This window comes from Amblyomma maculatum, chromosome 4, assembly GCF_055883805.1.
Source record: "Amblyomma maculatum isolate TAMU_Amacu chromosome 4, ASM5588380v1, whole genome shotgun sequence".
Lineage (NCBI taxonomy): Eukaryota > Metazoa > Arthropoda > Arachnida > Ixodida > Ixodidae > Amblyomma > Amblyomma maculatum.
In genome coordinates, this window is record NC_139347.1 from 127380343 (window position 1) to 127397359 (window position 17017).

Sequence of the window (17017 nt, forward strand, 5' to 3'; positions counted from 1 at the left end):
CGTGCTTCAAAAATTTTGTTTTTTTTTTGTATTTTAACGGAGAGTTTGTTTATTGAAATGTTTTTCTCTCACCAGACGGCAGCGCAGGCAGGTGGATCGACAGCTCTACGGAGGAAGGACAAGGACAGTGCGGCGTTCAGCGATGTGTGGAGTTGGTTTTTATGCGGCAATTTCGAACGTGTCTGGAAGTGCGTGCACACGCACGAATTCTTTCTGTCTGCGCTTTGCCACTCAGTGCATTTATGTTAGTAATTCGGAATTCAGTAAGAACTTATCGGATATAAAACTTATTTCAGGCGTAGCGCAGACATATATTCTGGTTGATACGCACATGCATGCATGGAAGTTTCTGGCACTTTTTCTCACTCGCTGTAAAGAATTATCGCTCTATTTACTCATGATTTACGTTCAGTTTTGTGTAAAGCGCGCTTAACCCGACGCAAATTCAATACGGACGATAAAACAATGTTCCGTTTAGGTTCATGCCGCTTACTGAACGGCAATAAATTATTTCGAGCCTGAAATACGGACTTACCTACCTTTCCAAGGAGCAAACATAATAATAAACAATACTAAGGCCAGTGTAACAACCGTTTTTTAATAAACTGGTTCGTAGGACGTATACCATGCCCACAGGTGTAAGCCAACATCGTGCAAGTACACTCGCTGGAGCTCAAACACTGTTTTCACCTCTCCCATGAACACCGACTTCCTTCAACACATGCTATCAGGTATTCAGGTTTATTTTCAATTTGCAGGGTTAAATAGTGAGCGTTTGGGAGGGGGAAGAAAGGGCTGTGCTGATATATGCGTGCACCGCGCTGGTAATTATACATATATGCCTTCGCCTTCGGGGAAGGTATCCATCTTGAACAGCATACGTAAATGTCAAAATCTAAAAGAATTTATTTACATATTTACAGAAGCCACCAGGCAATAAATGCCTTCTGCTGCTCAGCCACTTGAAGAAAATAGCGGAGGCGCTTCATCTAATTTCCTGCGGTTCACTACATGCACATTCCGCCGCATCAGAACGTCGCCTCTGCACTCATATACAGCTTTGGTAGTCATGGAAGGAACTATACTGGGATGGAGTGCACACTTGGGGTCTAGATGGGCGTATAAGCAGATGAAATGACATTCAACCGGCTTTTTGTGAAATGCACGCTGTTCTAAGTGCTCCAAAGCGCCGTCGAATGCAGCTTGTTGACGACGACCTTGAAGGCCGTACACAATGAGGTGGTAGCACGTTTAGACGAAAAATCCTCAAGCAGTTAAAAAAACAAAAACAAAAAACAAGCAGGAAGGTGTGCGAGGAAGGCTGCGCTTTCCTATAGCTTTTTTTTTTTTCTTGCTGGAAACTGGCGTTCCCACGTAAAACTCCACTTATTTGATGAAAGGCGATCGCGTCCTCACCCTCTCTCCTTCGCCTCTGGAACGCGCGTCCACGCGCGTCCACACGTGTACGCCCGATTCCGAGATCACACACTTTCCATCAGGTTATCCGTGCTTATATAGCAGTAACACAGAAAAATTCGTCCGCCGAGGTGTCCGTTGATACCTTGCATGAAAAACGGGAGGCGATCCATGTTTGGCAGCTTCGATTAATGCGTCCGAGTCGCTGCCGTGGCAGTCACACTGCTAGAACAAAAAGTGTCACATGAGATCGTTCGAGGAAGTCAATATAAATTTAGATTTCGTCGCACATGTGGACTTCAAGTTGGAGTTTCGAGCCTCACAAATTAGCAAGACAGAAAGGGCGTCGACATATCAGCGGCAAATTAAGGCAGACATTTGAATGCAGCCCTACCGAAAAGTGCCTCACTTGAACGAATGAACGTATACGTATAAGGAAAGAAACTGCAGTGAACCTCCGCAGGGCCCCCGATTATATTTGAACTGAACCAATGCAGACGAAACATATGTCATGACGAAGTGCATATATAATTACTGCAGAGCTCTGCGCCTCATATGCTTCCGGGTTTGTATATGCACGTAAGTGAAACAGTTGCTCCAAACTTATGTAATCAGAGGCTACCAAAATCCAGACGGGCAAGTTTTGCTTTTTGTATACATTTTGACACTTTTGGCGCGAAAAAATTGTGAGACGATGAGGATATCAGTCCACTCGATTGGGCTTTGTCGCATGAACATATCTTGATCAAGACCGACATCTCCTGTTGCCATTAAATATCTCTCTCTTGATCGAGACCACGCAGCAAGCTGGCGGCCGTCGCGGGGCTTTAAACTTTAAACACCTTTCGAGATTTTGGCTTCTCAGATATTCTTTTTATTTTTCCTTCCTTAGTGGTCTTGTCGGTTAGGTAGTTAGAGAAAAAAGGCCTGCTGAACTTTTCTAGGACGAGCCGCGTGACCGTTTCCGTGTGCTCTTTTGTCGACCCGTCATGCCTGAAGAGCCTGTTTTGAGCCGCCGCCGGAAAGGCGCTTTTTACAAACAGTGCCATAGGTTTCTTTCTGGAAATGAGCAATGGCGCGAAAGCTTCTGCTGCTTTTTCCAACGCGCAAACAAAAGAAATGAACTCAGAGTTAGGGTATGAGAGCCCCCCGCGATCCATATTGAATATCACCGCTGTAGCAGGGCCGGAAGACCGTGGGGCCTTGATGTTCTCGGCGCACAGGTGACAATCGACTCCGTCTTCCACTGCCCTCACCAAAAATCCTGCTATAAGGCCCAGTGTGGTGGTCCTGATGCCAGGAATTGGGGCACCTGAGAGAGAGAACCAAAGGTTTAGCTGAGGTTACAATTAGAGCTATACACGTAATAGTACATCGTTCAGCTTCGTATACTTTGCAAATAAAATGGAGAGTGAATCCCAATTACCACAATTATTTTGTGCCTCAGGTTGGTTAATTACGTAATCATTTACGTCCCTCGTCACATTTTTCTTTTTCATACTATGCAATCAAGCAGCCAAAGAAAACAAACTGACAGATAGGCAGTGAAGAAAATACATGCGTATAAAATTGCACTAGGGTACTTCATGTGGTAATACTATGGAGGCGAATGGTTATGTTTGCAATAATTCGTTTAAGCAATGAAGGTAAAAGTAGGCTATACAAACTAAATAATTTTATACTTTTGTCGAATTTGTTATGGCAGATCGTTAATTTGTGTGGGATAATTTCAATTTATATGAGATTTGCGCCTTTACTTAACAGTTTTGTTTTAGTAAACTATAAATGAAGGTGCTCATAAATTGTACTTTCTACGCACAAAAAGATTTCTAGCATGGTTACAAACGGAGGCGTTCACCATTGCAGATCCTTAGAGCATCAAAGTGCGGCTGCATAGCCCGTTCCATTTGCAAAGCAGAGTTGGCATGGGTGGTGACGCCGCGTTCTGCGGCAAATCCAGCATCGTTGAATCCGCTGCCGCTGGATATAGCGGCAGACGATGACTCCTGTGTCTCCTCCTGTCGTGTGGCACCAGTCTCTGTTGGCTGTGTCTGTGACACCAGATAGCCTGAAAGTGGTTGAGCGGAGCCCAGTGGGGCGGCAACTTTCCCGATGTTGCTACTTGATGGCGAGCAAACACCCGCGACAAGCATTTTCTGAAGAGACGACAGCGCGGCACGAGCATCTGTCTGGTCGTTGCAGCCGTTCAGGCGCCGTATTCCAGAAAAAAGGGCTTCGACAGGATCGCTGGAAAATTTTGCAGTTAAAACATAGACGAAGCCTGATTGAAATAAGTATCTGGTGCACAGAACTGTTGAGACCGTTGTCACCCGGAGCGCTTCATGCGTTTCGAGTGACAGGAATGCACTCTTGTTGGGCGCTGCTCTCTTCCACGCATCAAAGAAAGGGAGGAACTCGTTCTCCAACCAGGACAACCTGAAATGATCGCCAAGGAAAATGACAACGCGCGATCAAAAAATATGACAGACTATACCTCTCATCGTCAGGAGAGCTGAATGGCATCCTGTTGGGATCCCTGCTCACAAAATAAAAGGTAGTGCTGCGTATGTTGTGGATCGTGAACCATTTAAAAACGAGTTCCATCAGCTCTATTGTTGGCAGGCTGTCTTCAAACCCGGTGACCCCGAATCTCTGTCCGTGTTGCTGGAGATATCGGAGGACAGCTGTAACCTGAAAAAGAAAAAAAAAAAAGAAAAAAAAAAGAACACACACGAGGCAAAATTTGTTAGGCATCTCGCAGATGAGTACGTGTCAGTGACTCAGTGCCTTCTTATTTTTTTTTTTGGCTTTAAATAACAAATATCATTGGTACGTGCCTCCGGAGAAAACACGTCAAGGGCCCTTTTGACATTCATCTTCTCAAAATTGGTCGGGAAGATGTGCTTCCGGGTGAGGCATCTCACTAGTTTGAAAAGAAGGCTGTCGTTCGGTGATCTCTAGCAGCATTCTAAGATATTTGGGGCTGTAGTTTTGATTCCCGTTGCACAGATGTCGGTTTGAGGCGAGTAGCTGGTTCCTCAGGTTCTTCAGGATGTGACAGTGATCAAATGCCAGGAATAACTTTCTGCTGCTGTCTATAGGGTGCCTGAAAAAAAAAAAAAAAAGAAAAAAGAAATGAAAACTGAATAAAGCCGTGGAGAAAGTAAAATATACCATATCTTAACTTTTTTTTAGGTCATTGCAAGCAAACTAACCGTTTTTAGCTAGCATAACGCTCATGCTGTTGCTTCGCAACTAATTCATCTGATTAACATCGATCAATATGAAGGTGATAACGCTGACATACAAAACCTTAAAATTACTTACTAAACCTACTTACCTAAAAGAATAAACCGAACTGTGAACTTCTAAATAGCGGATACCTCGTCCAGCAAACGGAGACCATGCGCGGGGAACAAAAAAAAAAAAAAAAAAAAAACGCTTTTCAAGTTGTAGTACAACCTGATCCGAGGCCCAGCAGAGTTATGCGCATGCGTGTAAACAAGAAATAACGTCAAAAATACTTACGTCACCATCGGGCTTATTTTGCCATTGCTTAATATGGCAAACATTTTGCAGTTGGAGGCATGATTGTCTGCTAACAGGCGCACCACCTTGAATTCAGCTTCTTCTACGGACCTCATTACTTGCATCGTCAAGTGGTGCAGCTCCTCCCCTTTAATGGATTGGGTAAAGTAGTATCCTACTGGAAGACTGAAAAAATGTTGCACGTCCACGTCAGATTACATTTGTCCGACGATTTTCATCCTTGCCAATTGCTTTTATCATTGTGTAATTGTTGATATATGTATATATATATATCTCACGTGTAGTGCTTTGACAGGCCCACAAAGACGAAGGCAAGAAGGTGTGTTGCCAGCTCATTTTGGAGTCCTACTTCTTTCTCGAGGCCTCCCATTTCCACAAGCCCATGCACGGCATCTCCTTGCTTCTGGTAGCTTGCACCCTGCCTTAGCGACATTTCATCGACCACTAGGGATCCCATTTTTTCCTGCATATAGGAAAAACGCGCTGTGAGATGCAACACTAAAAGTGCACGCGTTATAATAGGCGCCGTCGCATAAATCTCCTGAGCTTACCCGTTCGCACAAACGCGCAGCTTCCTGGTGTAAACGCTGCTTCATTAATGAGGATACTACTTCTCCGCTACATGGTCCGATGTACCTTTTCAGCGTGGTGCGACTTGGAAGGGTTAAGCGCCCCGATTCCCGTAGCATCTCATAGGCGCACGGTGACTTGGAATGCCATAGTATGGCTTGCCTGATTGTCTCCTCTGACCAGCGGTGATTTTTCTTATCCAAACAGGACAGCTGTTCTTTTAGAAAAAGCGCTTTGGGGTGATTTTCGTGTACTTTCTCCTGGAAAACAGAAAATTTGTTACGGTATTTAGTGCGCCAATCCTCAGGCTTAGGTTGAAGAACCTCGTTTAATTATGTGCAATGGTACCTGAAGTATTGCGGCATTAGCAAGCTGCGAGTATCCGCTGACCTTGGATACCTTTTTCTTCAGTTCGGAAACTTGTTTCTTCAAGATAGAGTTCTCTTTTCGAATTTTTTGTTCTTTTCGTTTCAACGTCTTCGTGGCCGCTTCTGTAAGGCGCATCTTTTTTGATGTCAGGTTTGTTTGTGCCGACACCGACCGTTTCCTCCGTCCAGGTCTCAATGTGACGCCGTTAGATGCAGAGGGTTCCGTGAGAGCTTGCTCATAACTCGCTGTTGGAGAGGGTGGACCGAAGGGCTCAGAATTTTGACTTAGTTGAGAGGACGATGGAATAGGCAGTGTTTGTCTCCTGCGAAAAAACAAAAAAAAAAATGAATTTTAATATATATTCATCACATATGCGGCGACTGTACGTGGCCGGTTTAATAAGTAACTTTTGTGGCGTATATGGCTCACTTTTCATCGTTGTCGTCTAGGTTTCCTCTCGGCGCATCTATGGCATGCAATGACTGCTTCCTTCCAGTTGGGATCACATGTCCGGAGTGGCGTAAAAATAATGAGGGCACGGCTTCACTTTTCAGCACCCGTCGCTTCAAGCCTGTTCTGAAATCATCAGGTGTGAAGTGCAGACTGCACACTTTCGACCGGTCTGTTGGCTGCCAAAGCTGGTTTTCTGGGCCTTACCGAAGGAAATAAAAAGAGAAAGCGAGATATAATATAAAGTTGTTGTTCCCCAGCGCACGTTACTATTACTGTTTTCTAAAATGCTTATATTTGGCGCATATGATTGGCACAAGTTCCCCAGTATTTAAACGTAAACGACTGATGCGATAAATTTTGCATTACAGTTAAAGAACAGATACAGGATATATCCTATGCTCCGCTTGGGTGAATGACTCTATTTGATGGTCTACAAGCTCTCATAATTAGTCATGCTGCAACGCTAAACCCGTGGTACCCGTTGCGTACAGTTTGGTTTCAATATTTCTCCACTGTTCTAATTTGTAACCTGCCTATCTCGTTATTTTGTCGTCTAGCTGAAATTGATGGGAGATTTAAAACAGTTTTCACCTTTTCTTGCAATATTCCGAATCCACTGGTCCCGCATACAAGTCACAGGAAACTCATGAAAGCTTATGCCAGGCGTTTTTCCGTGCTCAGATTTGCAGAATGGTACGCAGCAGTAAACCATTCTGCTTGCTTTAGCTGTGTTACTCGCTTTATGCCATCGAACAAATAAGTCGCTTCCAAAACGAACACAATCGCAACTTGTCTGAATTTGCGCTAAATATAATTTAAGACATACAACCGCTTACATCTAATCTGGCTCGGTCGCACCGAGCACCGAGCAGCAGATATTTTCCCGCAGTCTGCCTGTCGTCTGCCACAAAAACAATTGCTGTTCGTGAATGTCTGTAAGGTCTTGTTGTTTCCTTTGGGCAATGCCAATACACATCATTTTATTATACTGTAACAACTTTCTTTATGAGCCCATTAATTAACGGATTTGAAAAATGCGCGATTCTGCCTCGGCTGCGCGTACGCTCTCTGACGGCGGAATCAACTCAAAAAAGAAGGAAAAAAAATGGCTACGCACGCGCAGAACAGGTGCTTGTGCATTATAACGTGGACAGATAATTAAACTATAATCACGAAGAAAAATGACAGAACTAATAGACCCTTTTTATCAACAGGTTTACAGTAGCGCCAGGCTACCCGTAGTGTTCGTTCCCTAGCGGCGAAGGTTATGAACTAGAAGGTGCGTGCTGGAGCAGTGCTATCTGTGCAGGTCTGTATTTCAGTCGGTCTTGCTGCCAACTTCCGCCGGGAGCGCCACTCGAGCTTTGACTTTGAGCCCTTTAAGCCAATTCCAATTGTATGAACGCCAGAGGTCTCTAACAACATGCTCGGGATTAAAGACAGCTCTTGATATCACCAGTATCACCCAGCACAAGCAGACCAAAGGATTCGCTTTTAGATGCTTGTATAATTTTCAAGGAAACGTATTTTAAGGTACAGTGACCGTGTTTGAAGCAGACGAGTCACAGGAGTCATGCAACTTGGCATTCAGCGCGCGTTTTTTGAAAGGTGGTAGCTGGCACCAGCCAGGTAGTAATGGTATAGTAATGGTGTCAATGTTGCGTGCTGAGTGCGCGCCTAGATAGATTTGATCGAGAAAAGGGCAGTTTAGTGTCTCGAGTGGATGGTTTAGATAATGAAGTACGTTTGTTAAGGGCAGAAAATCAGAAACTGCTAGAACAGCTTCCTCAAATGGAAAAAAAAAAAGAAAAATGGCCGACTTTATCCTTGGGACCAACGAGGACGAACATTCCAGTGCGGGCCACGTGGCTGGGACCAGCACTCGCATGGAAGGCATAAGCAAAGTAGGTCAGGCGGATTCCAACCGACAGTTAAGAAGAAGTCGGGAAAAAAAGGAAGAAGAAAGGAAGAATGAAAATCCCAGAGAGAAGGACACAGATAGCCGAAAGCAGGAGCCAACAGTTGGGAGAGGGAGAGAGAATGCCCAGGTGCTTATCGACGGAGATTCTAACATGAGCAGGTACAAGCAAGATATCAGAGACAAAGTTTGTGTTCGTGTACACTGGCCTTCTTTTTTGCTCCTTACTGAAAGTATGCAGCCGAAATATTTCAGAACGTTTTATTTGTCCAACGTAATGTGGTGGATGAAGAGCTTTTCAACCGTCAATCAACTCGAATAGACGGTGATGCCATCTTTTCTCCTAGGCAATTTTAAGAAACTATGCTGGCATACAGACCTATGATTGGATGCCAGCGGGAAAACATCTCAGCCAGGTGCATGGGATAAGCTCAAATCCCATGCTATCTCAATCCACAGGAATCCTATGAGACTGTGAGGTGCTGTTCAGTAAGACACTCACTTTTTTAACCGCCCCGCCGGGGTGGCGCAGTGGTTACGGCGCTCGACTACTGTTCCCAAGGATGCGGGATCGAATCCGGGCCTCGGCGGCCGCTTTTCGGTGGAGGCGAAACGCAAGACGCCCGTGTGCTGTGCGATGTCAGTGCACATTAAAGAACCCTAGGCGGTTGAAATTTCCGGAGTCCTCCACTACGGCTTCTCTCATAGCCTGAGTCGATTTGGAACGTTAAACCCTACAAACCGAACCAAACTTCTTTAACCACTGCGACCTCGCAACGAAATCCTCCAAAGCCCGGCTTCAAATCCTTGCATCATCGAAATCCGATCGGCCGATTGGTTTCCATTACTCAAGATTAATCTTATCGCTATGTTTGTGTTCCCTGTTCCCGTAAAGGCGGTTGGAGCGCCTGTAATACGCGGAAGGTAATAGAAGTGCGGATCGGGTCCGAGGTGAATATTTCAACGAACATCTGTACAGTGTTTTCCATGGCTCCGGGGCACCGAGGGAATATTACCGTAGATCAGTGTTCCTGTAATCGGAATACGAGGACCCCGGGAGGTTCGCAAAGCGACTGTCGGGGGTCCGCAAATCCCACAGCCACAAAAATAAAAACAATGGGGCCACGCAATAGCTCCGACCTGGCTATTCACAGTTTCACGGGGTTAAAAGCACGCAGGTTCGAGACCAACTTAAGTTGCTCAAAACAATAGAGATGCGAGAGGACTACGGAAACAGAGAGCGCGCGCGATAGAGACGGGAGGTGAGCGTCTACAACGTTTGTTCATCTTAAATGCGAGCTCTAGTTTTACTTCTGGGTGGGACAGCAATGCAAAGCGTGTCGGCTGAGCTGGCGGCGCGGTGTTAGGAGTCTATTTATAGTGGCATGCCGACGCAGCGTCGTCTTTTCCCTATACTTCATCCGCAGGCCATGGCGCGTTAGCTTATCAAATGGAGCTTTTTAGATACAGGATTAGCCTGGACTCAATCCCAATTGCGCGACCTGCTTCCGGAACTGGTCGACCCCCCTCATCTTCCCCCTTCCCTCAAGGGAAGGGGGAAGGGGATTAATCTACCGGTGCCGTAGATTATGGTGCAGCAAGATAATAGGTTCAGCAAAAATTATAGGGGGACACTCAGGGATTATAAGCTACCACCTTACGTATAAAGCCCCACCTTAATCAAGCCATATAAACGGCCTGAATCGTCATCCAAGAGCACTGGAAGGTTGATTCTTGTTCCACCTTAATTCCCATCTAAAATTAGTAACCCGAGTTGGCAGCTCCTCCAAACCTTTACTATCACGTGGTCTTGTTAAGTTGCACAGAACCCCGAATAACCAGTGCCCGGCCATGTCAGCTGCCAGCACCTCTTACTTTATACGGCCGTGATTTTTCGCTCACAGCGCCGGCACTGACACCGGATTTGTATTTAACGAGAGCTTTGACGGTACGACTTTAGAATCACTGTGATTTGTGGCCACGGTGTTCGTGGCATATGCGTGACAGCGTTACTTTTATGCAGCCGATGACATCGAGGACGACTCACCCGCATAACATAATGTTTCACATGACGTACGTGACAGCAATTGGTGTTTGCACACCTCGGCAGAACGGTAGCGGGTGCGTTAGGCGCGGCTGTACGCCTGTGTCGCCATCATCTGACGTCACGCAAGGCACTGCTCTACGGGCCATGCGCGGCCGGAGTTTCAATTTTGATTTAAGTTATTGCTTTTTTTTAATTTTTGCTTGTGTATTGTAAAAAAATATAATCGTGTGCTCTGACGAGCAAACCTTCAACACTATAAACCAATCATTAACTCATTACGGCCGAAAAATCGCCGGAGTGGCCCTTTAAGGTATACCTTCATTAGCATTGAAGATATGGGCGATTGAAAATGATGCCCCTCCTCATCCCCCTCAACTCAACCCGCAATGGAGCTCGTGAAAAAAAAAATAATAAAGTTGGCTTAGCTCTGCTGTGCCTGGATATAGCGAAAAGCAGTGAATACCTCGGGATCAGAAAATTCTCCAGCGGTATAGCGCTCGGCTGAAGATCCAAAGGGTGGAGGTTCGATTCCTGGATGAATACTAAATTTTTTAATGTTTTTAAATGAGGATGAGTCGCACACCTCTTAAGAGCCTGTCACACTAGCACGACACGGCGCCGATTTGGTCTGCCAACAGAGCGTCTTCATGATGTCTGCGTCTTATGTCACACTGCGCCGACGGAAACAGTCGGCCGACAGTCGGTGTCGGCGCCGCGTCGCTCGCAAGGCGGCTGCCGGCCGACGGTCGCCCAACTAGCTATGTCACACCACGGCCGGTCTCGAGGGAGAGCGCGTTGCGCTCTCTCCCTCGAGACCGGCCGTGGTCACACTAGCCAGACAACGTGCGACCAGTCTCTTCTCGTGCCATTTTACTATTTCTTCTGCCATGCGAGATTTTCCTTTCTACACCTACTGCCGTTTTTATTGTACTTGGTTTGTTCTCATAAAATGAAGGGACGCTTTATTTTTAATCATATTTCATAAATTCAACCGTACCAAAGCAAGCGCTTAATTCACCAGTCGTGATTATGGGCCATACTGCCCAGTATTTTACGGCTGTGGTTGCCGGATCAAAACGGCAGTGTTCGAAAAATAAAAACTGTCCCCGGCGAATAAGAGGCAGTGTATTAAAAGCATAAAAAAAAAGAAAAAAAAAATCTCTACCCGTGGGATCGAACTTACGACCTCCTGTACGATAGCTACCTGTACGATAGCTGTACGAAACCGGTGTTTTCAGAGGTTGAGGTATGGTTTTAGCTGATATGTTGTCTTGCAGTGTGAAAGTCGCGAAGGCAGTAGTAGCGTTTACCGCTTAACTGACTGTCCAGCTGGCTGGGAGTAAACTGCACATACTTTGAATCATGCCGTGTAGTGCGTAACGCCTTCGGCAGATTTCGTAAAACCTCGTATTTCACAGGGCCGGCCGCGGGACCACAGCTGCTGTTGGTTCTGTTGTAAAGTTTAAACGCAAGTTCTGCGCTTTTTGCGCGCACAATTCTTGAAGCACATTGAATTATGGAACAAAAATTTATTGCTTGATGCGTAACGTAGCGTTGAAATTGGCTTGCGAAGTAGCGACTAGACGTTATGACTGTAAACACAACGATCGAAGTGCGCAGGAGGATTGGCAGCTGTGCTGGCTTCAGGAAAATAATCACTTCTTTTCATCATTTCTTTGTCACGTACTATGTTCATTTTGCACTATTGTGTGCAGTTTGGAAACGCTGAAAGATTGCTCATGGTCCTGACGCGTGCCGCAAATCTATGCGCCCCGAATGCACTTGCCCCGAAAGGAAAACGCTGCCGTTGATATTCCACACGCATTCGGTGGCCCCGAGAATTTTGGCAGCTCACGCTCACGTTTTGGTCAGGGATTATGCATTGATTCTACTTTTTTTACGTATATTGGTGCTGAAAGGTATTCGCCGTGGACGTGGTTTACTGAGTCGGCTTTGCGTTTCGAGAAAGTTAATTTTGCTCGACGGCCGATCTCGGGAAGACTTGGTTGGTCACCGACAGTCGGCAGACTGGTTTTGTCGGTGTCTCCGGCCTCAAAGCCTGTCACACTGGGAATACATTTGGTTTTCGGTCGTGTTGGTGTCGTCGTCGGCCTAGTGTGACAGCTTGGTCGGCCGCAGACACGGTCGGCCGACGAGTTGGCCGACGTCAGGGTCGTTGTCGGGTCGGCGTCGTGTCGCGCTAGTGTGACAGGCCCTTTAAGCGTTGCTAGGCAACGCCGGCAGAACTTGGCGAGGGGGCTGCGCAGCTGGCCTTGGCTGTGACGTCATGGCATGCGCGATGCTCGGCTCCGAATCTCAGGAATGGTCCTCCAAGCAAGAGGGCAGAACACAAATACCATCAAAAAGTTAGAGAATACGCAGCCCAAGTTACGGGCATATTCAGAAGAGTAGCGCTTCGAGGACATGGTCTCAAGGAGTGCAGTCTACTCAAAATGACACAGCCCTGCATCATCAGTCGCATACGTTATGCCACACCTTTTCTCAATCTCAAAAAGACAGAACGTGAAAGAATCGACCTCATAATTCGAAAATGCACCAAACGCGCACTAGGCCTCCCTATCTCCACGTCAACAGAGAAGCTGGAGAAACTGGGAATTCATATACATGGCAAGATCTCATTGAAGCATTCAGAATCGCTCAATTGGAAAGAGTAAATCAGACGGAGACATGCATAATCATCCTAGACTGAGCCCGACTCCAATCAGACAGAGGCCCACAGACGAAAACATATATCCCACCCAACATAAGGGAACACATACTGGTACCACCTCGAAACATGCACCCAGACTACAACAAAGAACGCAGAGAACACAGAGCCAAAGCCGTTGCTAAAGGAATGAAACACAAAGCAGTCGAGGAAGTTTCTTATGTAGGCGCATCATGTAGACGACACGGAGCAGCCATCTCGGCAGTAGTAAATGGAGAAGGTGCACCGAAAATCTCGGCCTCAACACGCACCCGTGACATTAGTACAGCTCAGGTCGCAATAGCGCTCGCATGCACTAGCACACAGGCCGAAACTATAATCAGCGACATCACAACGGCTGTCTGGAATTTTGCAAAAGGACGGATCTCAGAGGAGGCCAAAATGATTCTTTTCTCAAATCCCATTACTAGAACCATCCATCATATATGGATACCAGCACACGAGTCTGCCCCTGGCAACGAAGCATGCGCACCTGCTGGTCCGATATATCCCTACCACCGTGCAGTGGTAGAACAGCCCGAATGCAAGGGAATAAAAGATTGCGCTATCACATACAATGAGATCACTGAATCTTGCAAGCTAGATAAAAAAATCTACACCTAGGCGAAAATTGCTGAGAAGGCGGAGAAGGAGCCGCTCATCCGCCTTCTTGAGGCCTTTACGTGGGCGGGGGTAAAGGCGATGGCTATTATGATAGTATATGTTGTGATATCTTTGAAGGTATAGATCGGATTAAAATCGGGTTCCTGATCGGGTTGGGAGGAGAAAACAGCCCGGTGAGAGAGCGCGCGGGTTGCTGCGTCTGCTGCCTCGTTTCCTGCCAACCCCTGATGAACAGGGGCAAATATAAGGTCTACGGAGTCCATATCCCGTACGCAATTTATGTACATTCGATAAGCTAGAAAGGGAGTGCAGCCTTGCTCGACGTTCCGACAGGCCCCTCTCGAGTCGGTGATTATGTATTTTGAATCGGAATGCGGCAAAGTGAAAGCAATCGTGACCTTTTCTGGTTGTGTTGCACTGCGGGCTAGGTCGTTAACTGTGTTGCTGTTGTGAACTACCGCGGCCATATATTATCCCCCGTGGTGAGGACCGAAAGCGTCCACGTGCACCTGTCCTGTTATAATGTCGGGCTCTTCCGCTCGTGCCAGGCGCCGACCATTTTTATGATCGTCGCGTGGCATGTAATTGGCTGGAAGAGGTCGCAGATGGAAGGCGCTTCTCCACATTTCTGGGATGCGAGACCTGTCTTCTATCAGAGTGATGTTTTTGATATGGAGTCGAGCAAGAAGCGACCCGACTCCATTAGCGACAAGCGCGTGTACTGGCTTGGGGGGGGGGGGCTCCCGAAGCTCCCGGAAAGTATTCACCATCCCAAGGGCCATAACACGGGTATTTGAAGAAGTGACGGGGATGTCCAGGACACGCTTAATAATTTTGCGAGGGATGACCTCAAGTGCATCCTCCTCTTGTTTCCGTAGGTGGAGATAATGAGTACAATAGAGAATTCGACTGGTCACGAAGTCGTTTGCCAGCTGCAAGGCATCCTTACTTCGTAATTCCCCGCGCTTATTGGAAACTCGGCGGACTGTACGGTCCACTCGCATGTCCCCCACCTTACGGAGTTTGGCCAATGATGCCTGGTCGTCTGTGTTTGTGGATGTAGATACCGAGTACCCGTATCTCGTTAGCTTCACGTATAGGACCATTGTCAAATTAAAAAGAGATTTGAGTTGGAAATGCACAAATTCTGATTTTTTAAGGGAACACTGAAGACCGCAGCGGCGGGCGTAGCGGTCTGCTATAGCTACCGCTATCAATGTTCCCTGTGCTGTCCCGGGTGGCCCACAGGGTGAAGTCATCGGCATGCAGGGCGTACTTCAGGGCCGGCAGGTGCATCATAACCGAAAAACCGCAAATACATTCCTGCTTTTTGTCTATGCTTTTTTTTTTGTTCTTTTCAGTCGCTGAACTTCGGGCCAATGTCGTTCCCTCTTCAAGACACTGATCCGGAGGAAATATAATTGGCTTGTTTTTGTATAACTGAAATGACAAGCAGGCTCTTTCGTGAGGTTAAAACTGGCACTACTCATATATAAATGATGTTATCTAGATAAAATATTTAACCTCTTCTCTGCAAATCAGTAAATCGCCCAGGACGAGTGCAATGGGCACATTTTCAAGGCCAGTGAGTCTCCGGGCTGGTCGCGCGCGTTTACTGCTATTTCTAAAGTTGCACTTAGATCGCGCTATCATGTAGTGGCTGTTCATAGAGTTACTTTCTTGATGCGCTGTGCCTGCGGTAGTGAATGAAATAATGCAGAGGTAGCTCATGCAACATGTTTTATGATAATGACTTTCCGGGAAACCGTTTAATTATGTGAGTGGCATGAGTTGTGCGCCTTGCACATAAAAATGTTTGTACTAATAATAATGTACGTCTGGTACCAAGAGCTTACTTCATACTTGCTAGTACGAGTAATAATGGTTAAAACTTCGATTGCAAAAATTCGATTGCAGGTGCAAGGTACTTGACAACGACATAACAAGAATAGGTTAATACGATCGGTTAAACGGAGGCATTTGCTTTGTTTCCGAGTTGTATGCAACCATATGGTTGCATACAACTAGGTTAATACGATCGGTTAAACGGAGGCATTTGCTTTGTTTCCGAGTTGTATGCAACCATATGGTTGCATACAACTCGGAAACAAAGCAAATGCCTCCGTTTAACCGATCGTATTAACCTATTCTTGTTATGTCGTTGTCAAGTACCTTGCACCTGCCAATTAATGCGAGCCGGTGCAATCTGACCGACTATGTTGTCATTAGAGGTTGGAAGGCCTCTTTAGAGGGTTATTTGCTGCATTGTTCTTGAACTTTATTCGACTTTAGCTACATCTTCTCGTCCCCATGCATGCAGTCTGCATGCGAACAAACACAACCGCAGCCAAAACCGCAGCCACAACTGCTGAAAACCAAAAGGAAAAAAAAACAAGGCGGCAGATCCACTTACCTTAATTTGAGCAGCCAGATTTTATTATCGTTCGGTGCCACCATACTTGGGTACAGCCACAGGTCTGTTTTTAACGCCATTCAAAACTTCTTAATATAGAAACAAAAAGTCTGCCTTGCCAATATGCTTTGAATTTTTATTATGTACATATAAATCTTAGCATTCTCCTACTGCGTGCGTTAGTATTTACTCTTTTTTTATTTTGGTTTTTCATATTTACATTTCCTACTCTATTCCCTATCATTTATTTCTGTGTTGTAGTTATACATCGATCTCAAAATATAATATCTCTGATCCCCCTGTGTGGGTATGTGCCATCAAATTAGAGGAGAACAAAAACAACAACAACAACAACAACAACCTTCCAGTGCTCTATGTAACTACTGCTTGACAAATGTGTGAAAGAGCCCTGAACAAAGGTAGAGGAGGGAAGCCTCACTTCGCTGGTCGAGCCAACGTTTCAACAAGTGGTCTTGCCTTCGTCTGGGCAGATGAAAACAACCTGCGAACTGAAGATTCCGCCCCTCTACCCTTGTTCAGCACTCTTTCATACCGTGTAAACCATCTTCCTCTCATTTTACTCGGATTGACAAATGTGTGTGGCAATAATTATTTAGGGATAAGTACTGCACATGACTTAAACTGGCGCATGCATGTTGAAGCAGTTTCATCGGTTGCTTTTAAAAAGCTCTGTTTCTTGAGAGCTGAGATGTCGAGGGGATCGAGTATGCTTCAGCTGCCTGGAATCCTAACCAAAAGGTACTGCAAGATAATCTCGAGAAAATACAATGACTTGCAGCACGGTTTATCTGTGGCAGATATAAGAGGACTCAGTCGGTCACCGAAATGTTGCAGTCCTGCAGCCTTGAGCCGTTCGAAATGCGAAGAAGCGAAGGTTGAAATTATGGCACCCAATACTGCTTGAAGATTTAAAGATAAATAAGAAAATGT

The 17017-nt window shown here is 46.0% G+C and overlaps 1 protein-coding gene across 1 annotated transcript; it reads right to left on the reverse strand.

The window, feature by feature from the left end:
* Positions 1-3254: 3254 nt before the first annotated feature.
* On the reverse strand, positions 3255-4307 carry LOC146192348 (uncharacterized). Its single transcript, XM_084600454.1, has 3 exons — positions 4254-4307; positions 3911-4107; positions 3255-3852 (listed from the first exon to the last, which is right to left on the reverse strand). The coding sequence occupies exons 1-3, from the start codon at positions 4290-4292 to the stop codon at positions 3255-3257; spliced, it is 834 nt and encodes a 277-aa protein (XP_084456580.1). The 5' UTR covers positions 4293-4307.
* Positions 4308-17017: the final 12710 nt, after the last annotated feature.

Bases quoted from the DNA above. Each gene is read 5' to 3' on its own strand.
- LOC146192348 (XM_084600454.1), bottom strand. From the start codon at position 4,292: ATGAATGTCAAAAGGGCCCTTGACGTGTTTTCTCCGGAG. The intron at 4,108-4,253 runs GCACGTACCAAT...TTTCTTTTTCAG, and splicing joins TTGACGTGTTTTCTCCGGAG to GTTACAGCTGTCCTCCGATA. The intron at 3,853-3,910 runs GTATAGTCTGTC...CGATCATTTCAG, and splicing joins AGCTCTCCTGACGATGAGAG to GTTGTCCTGGTTGGAGAACG.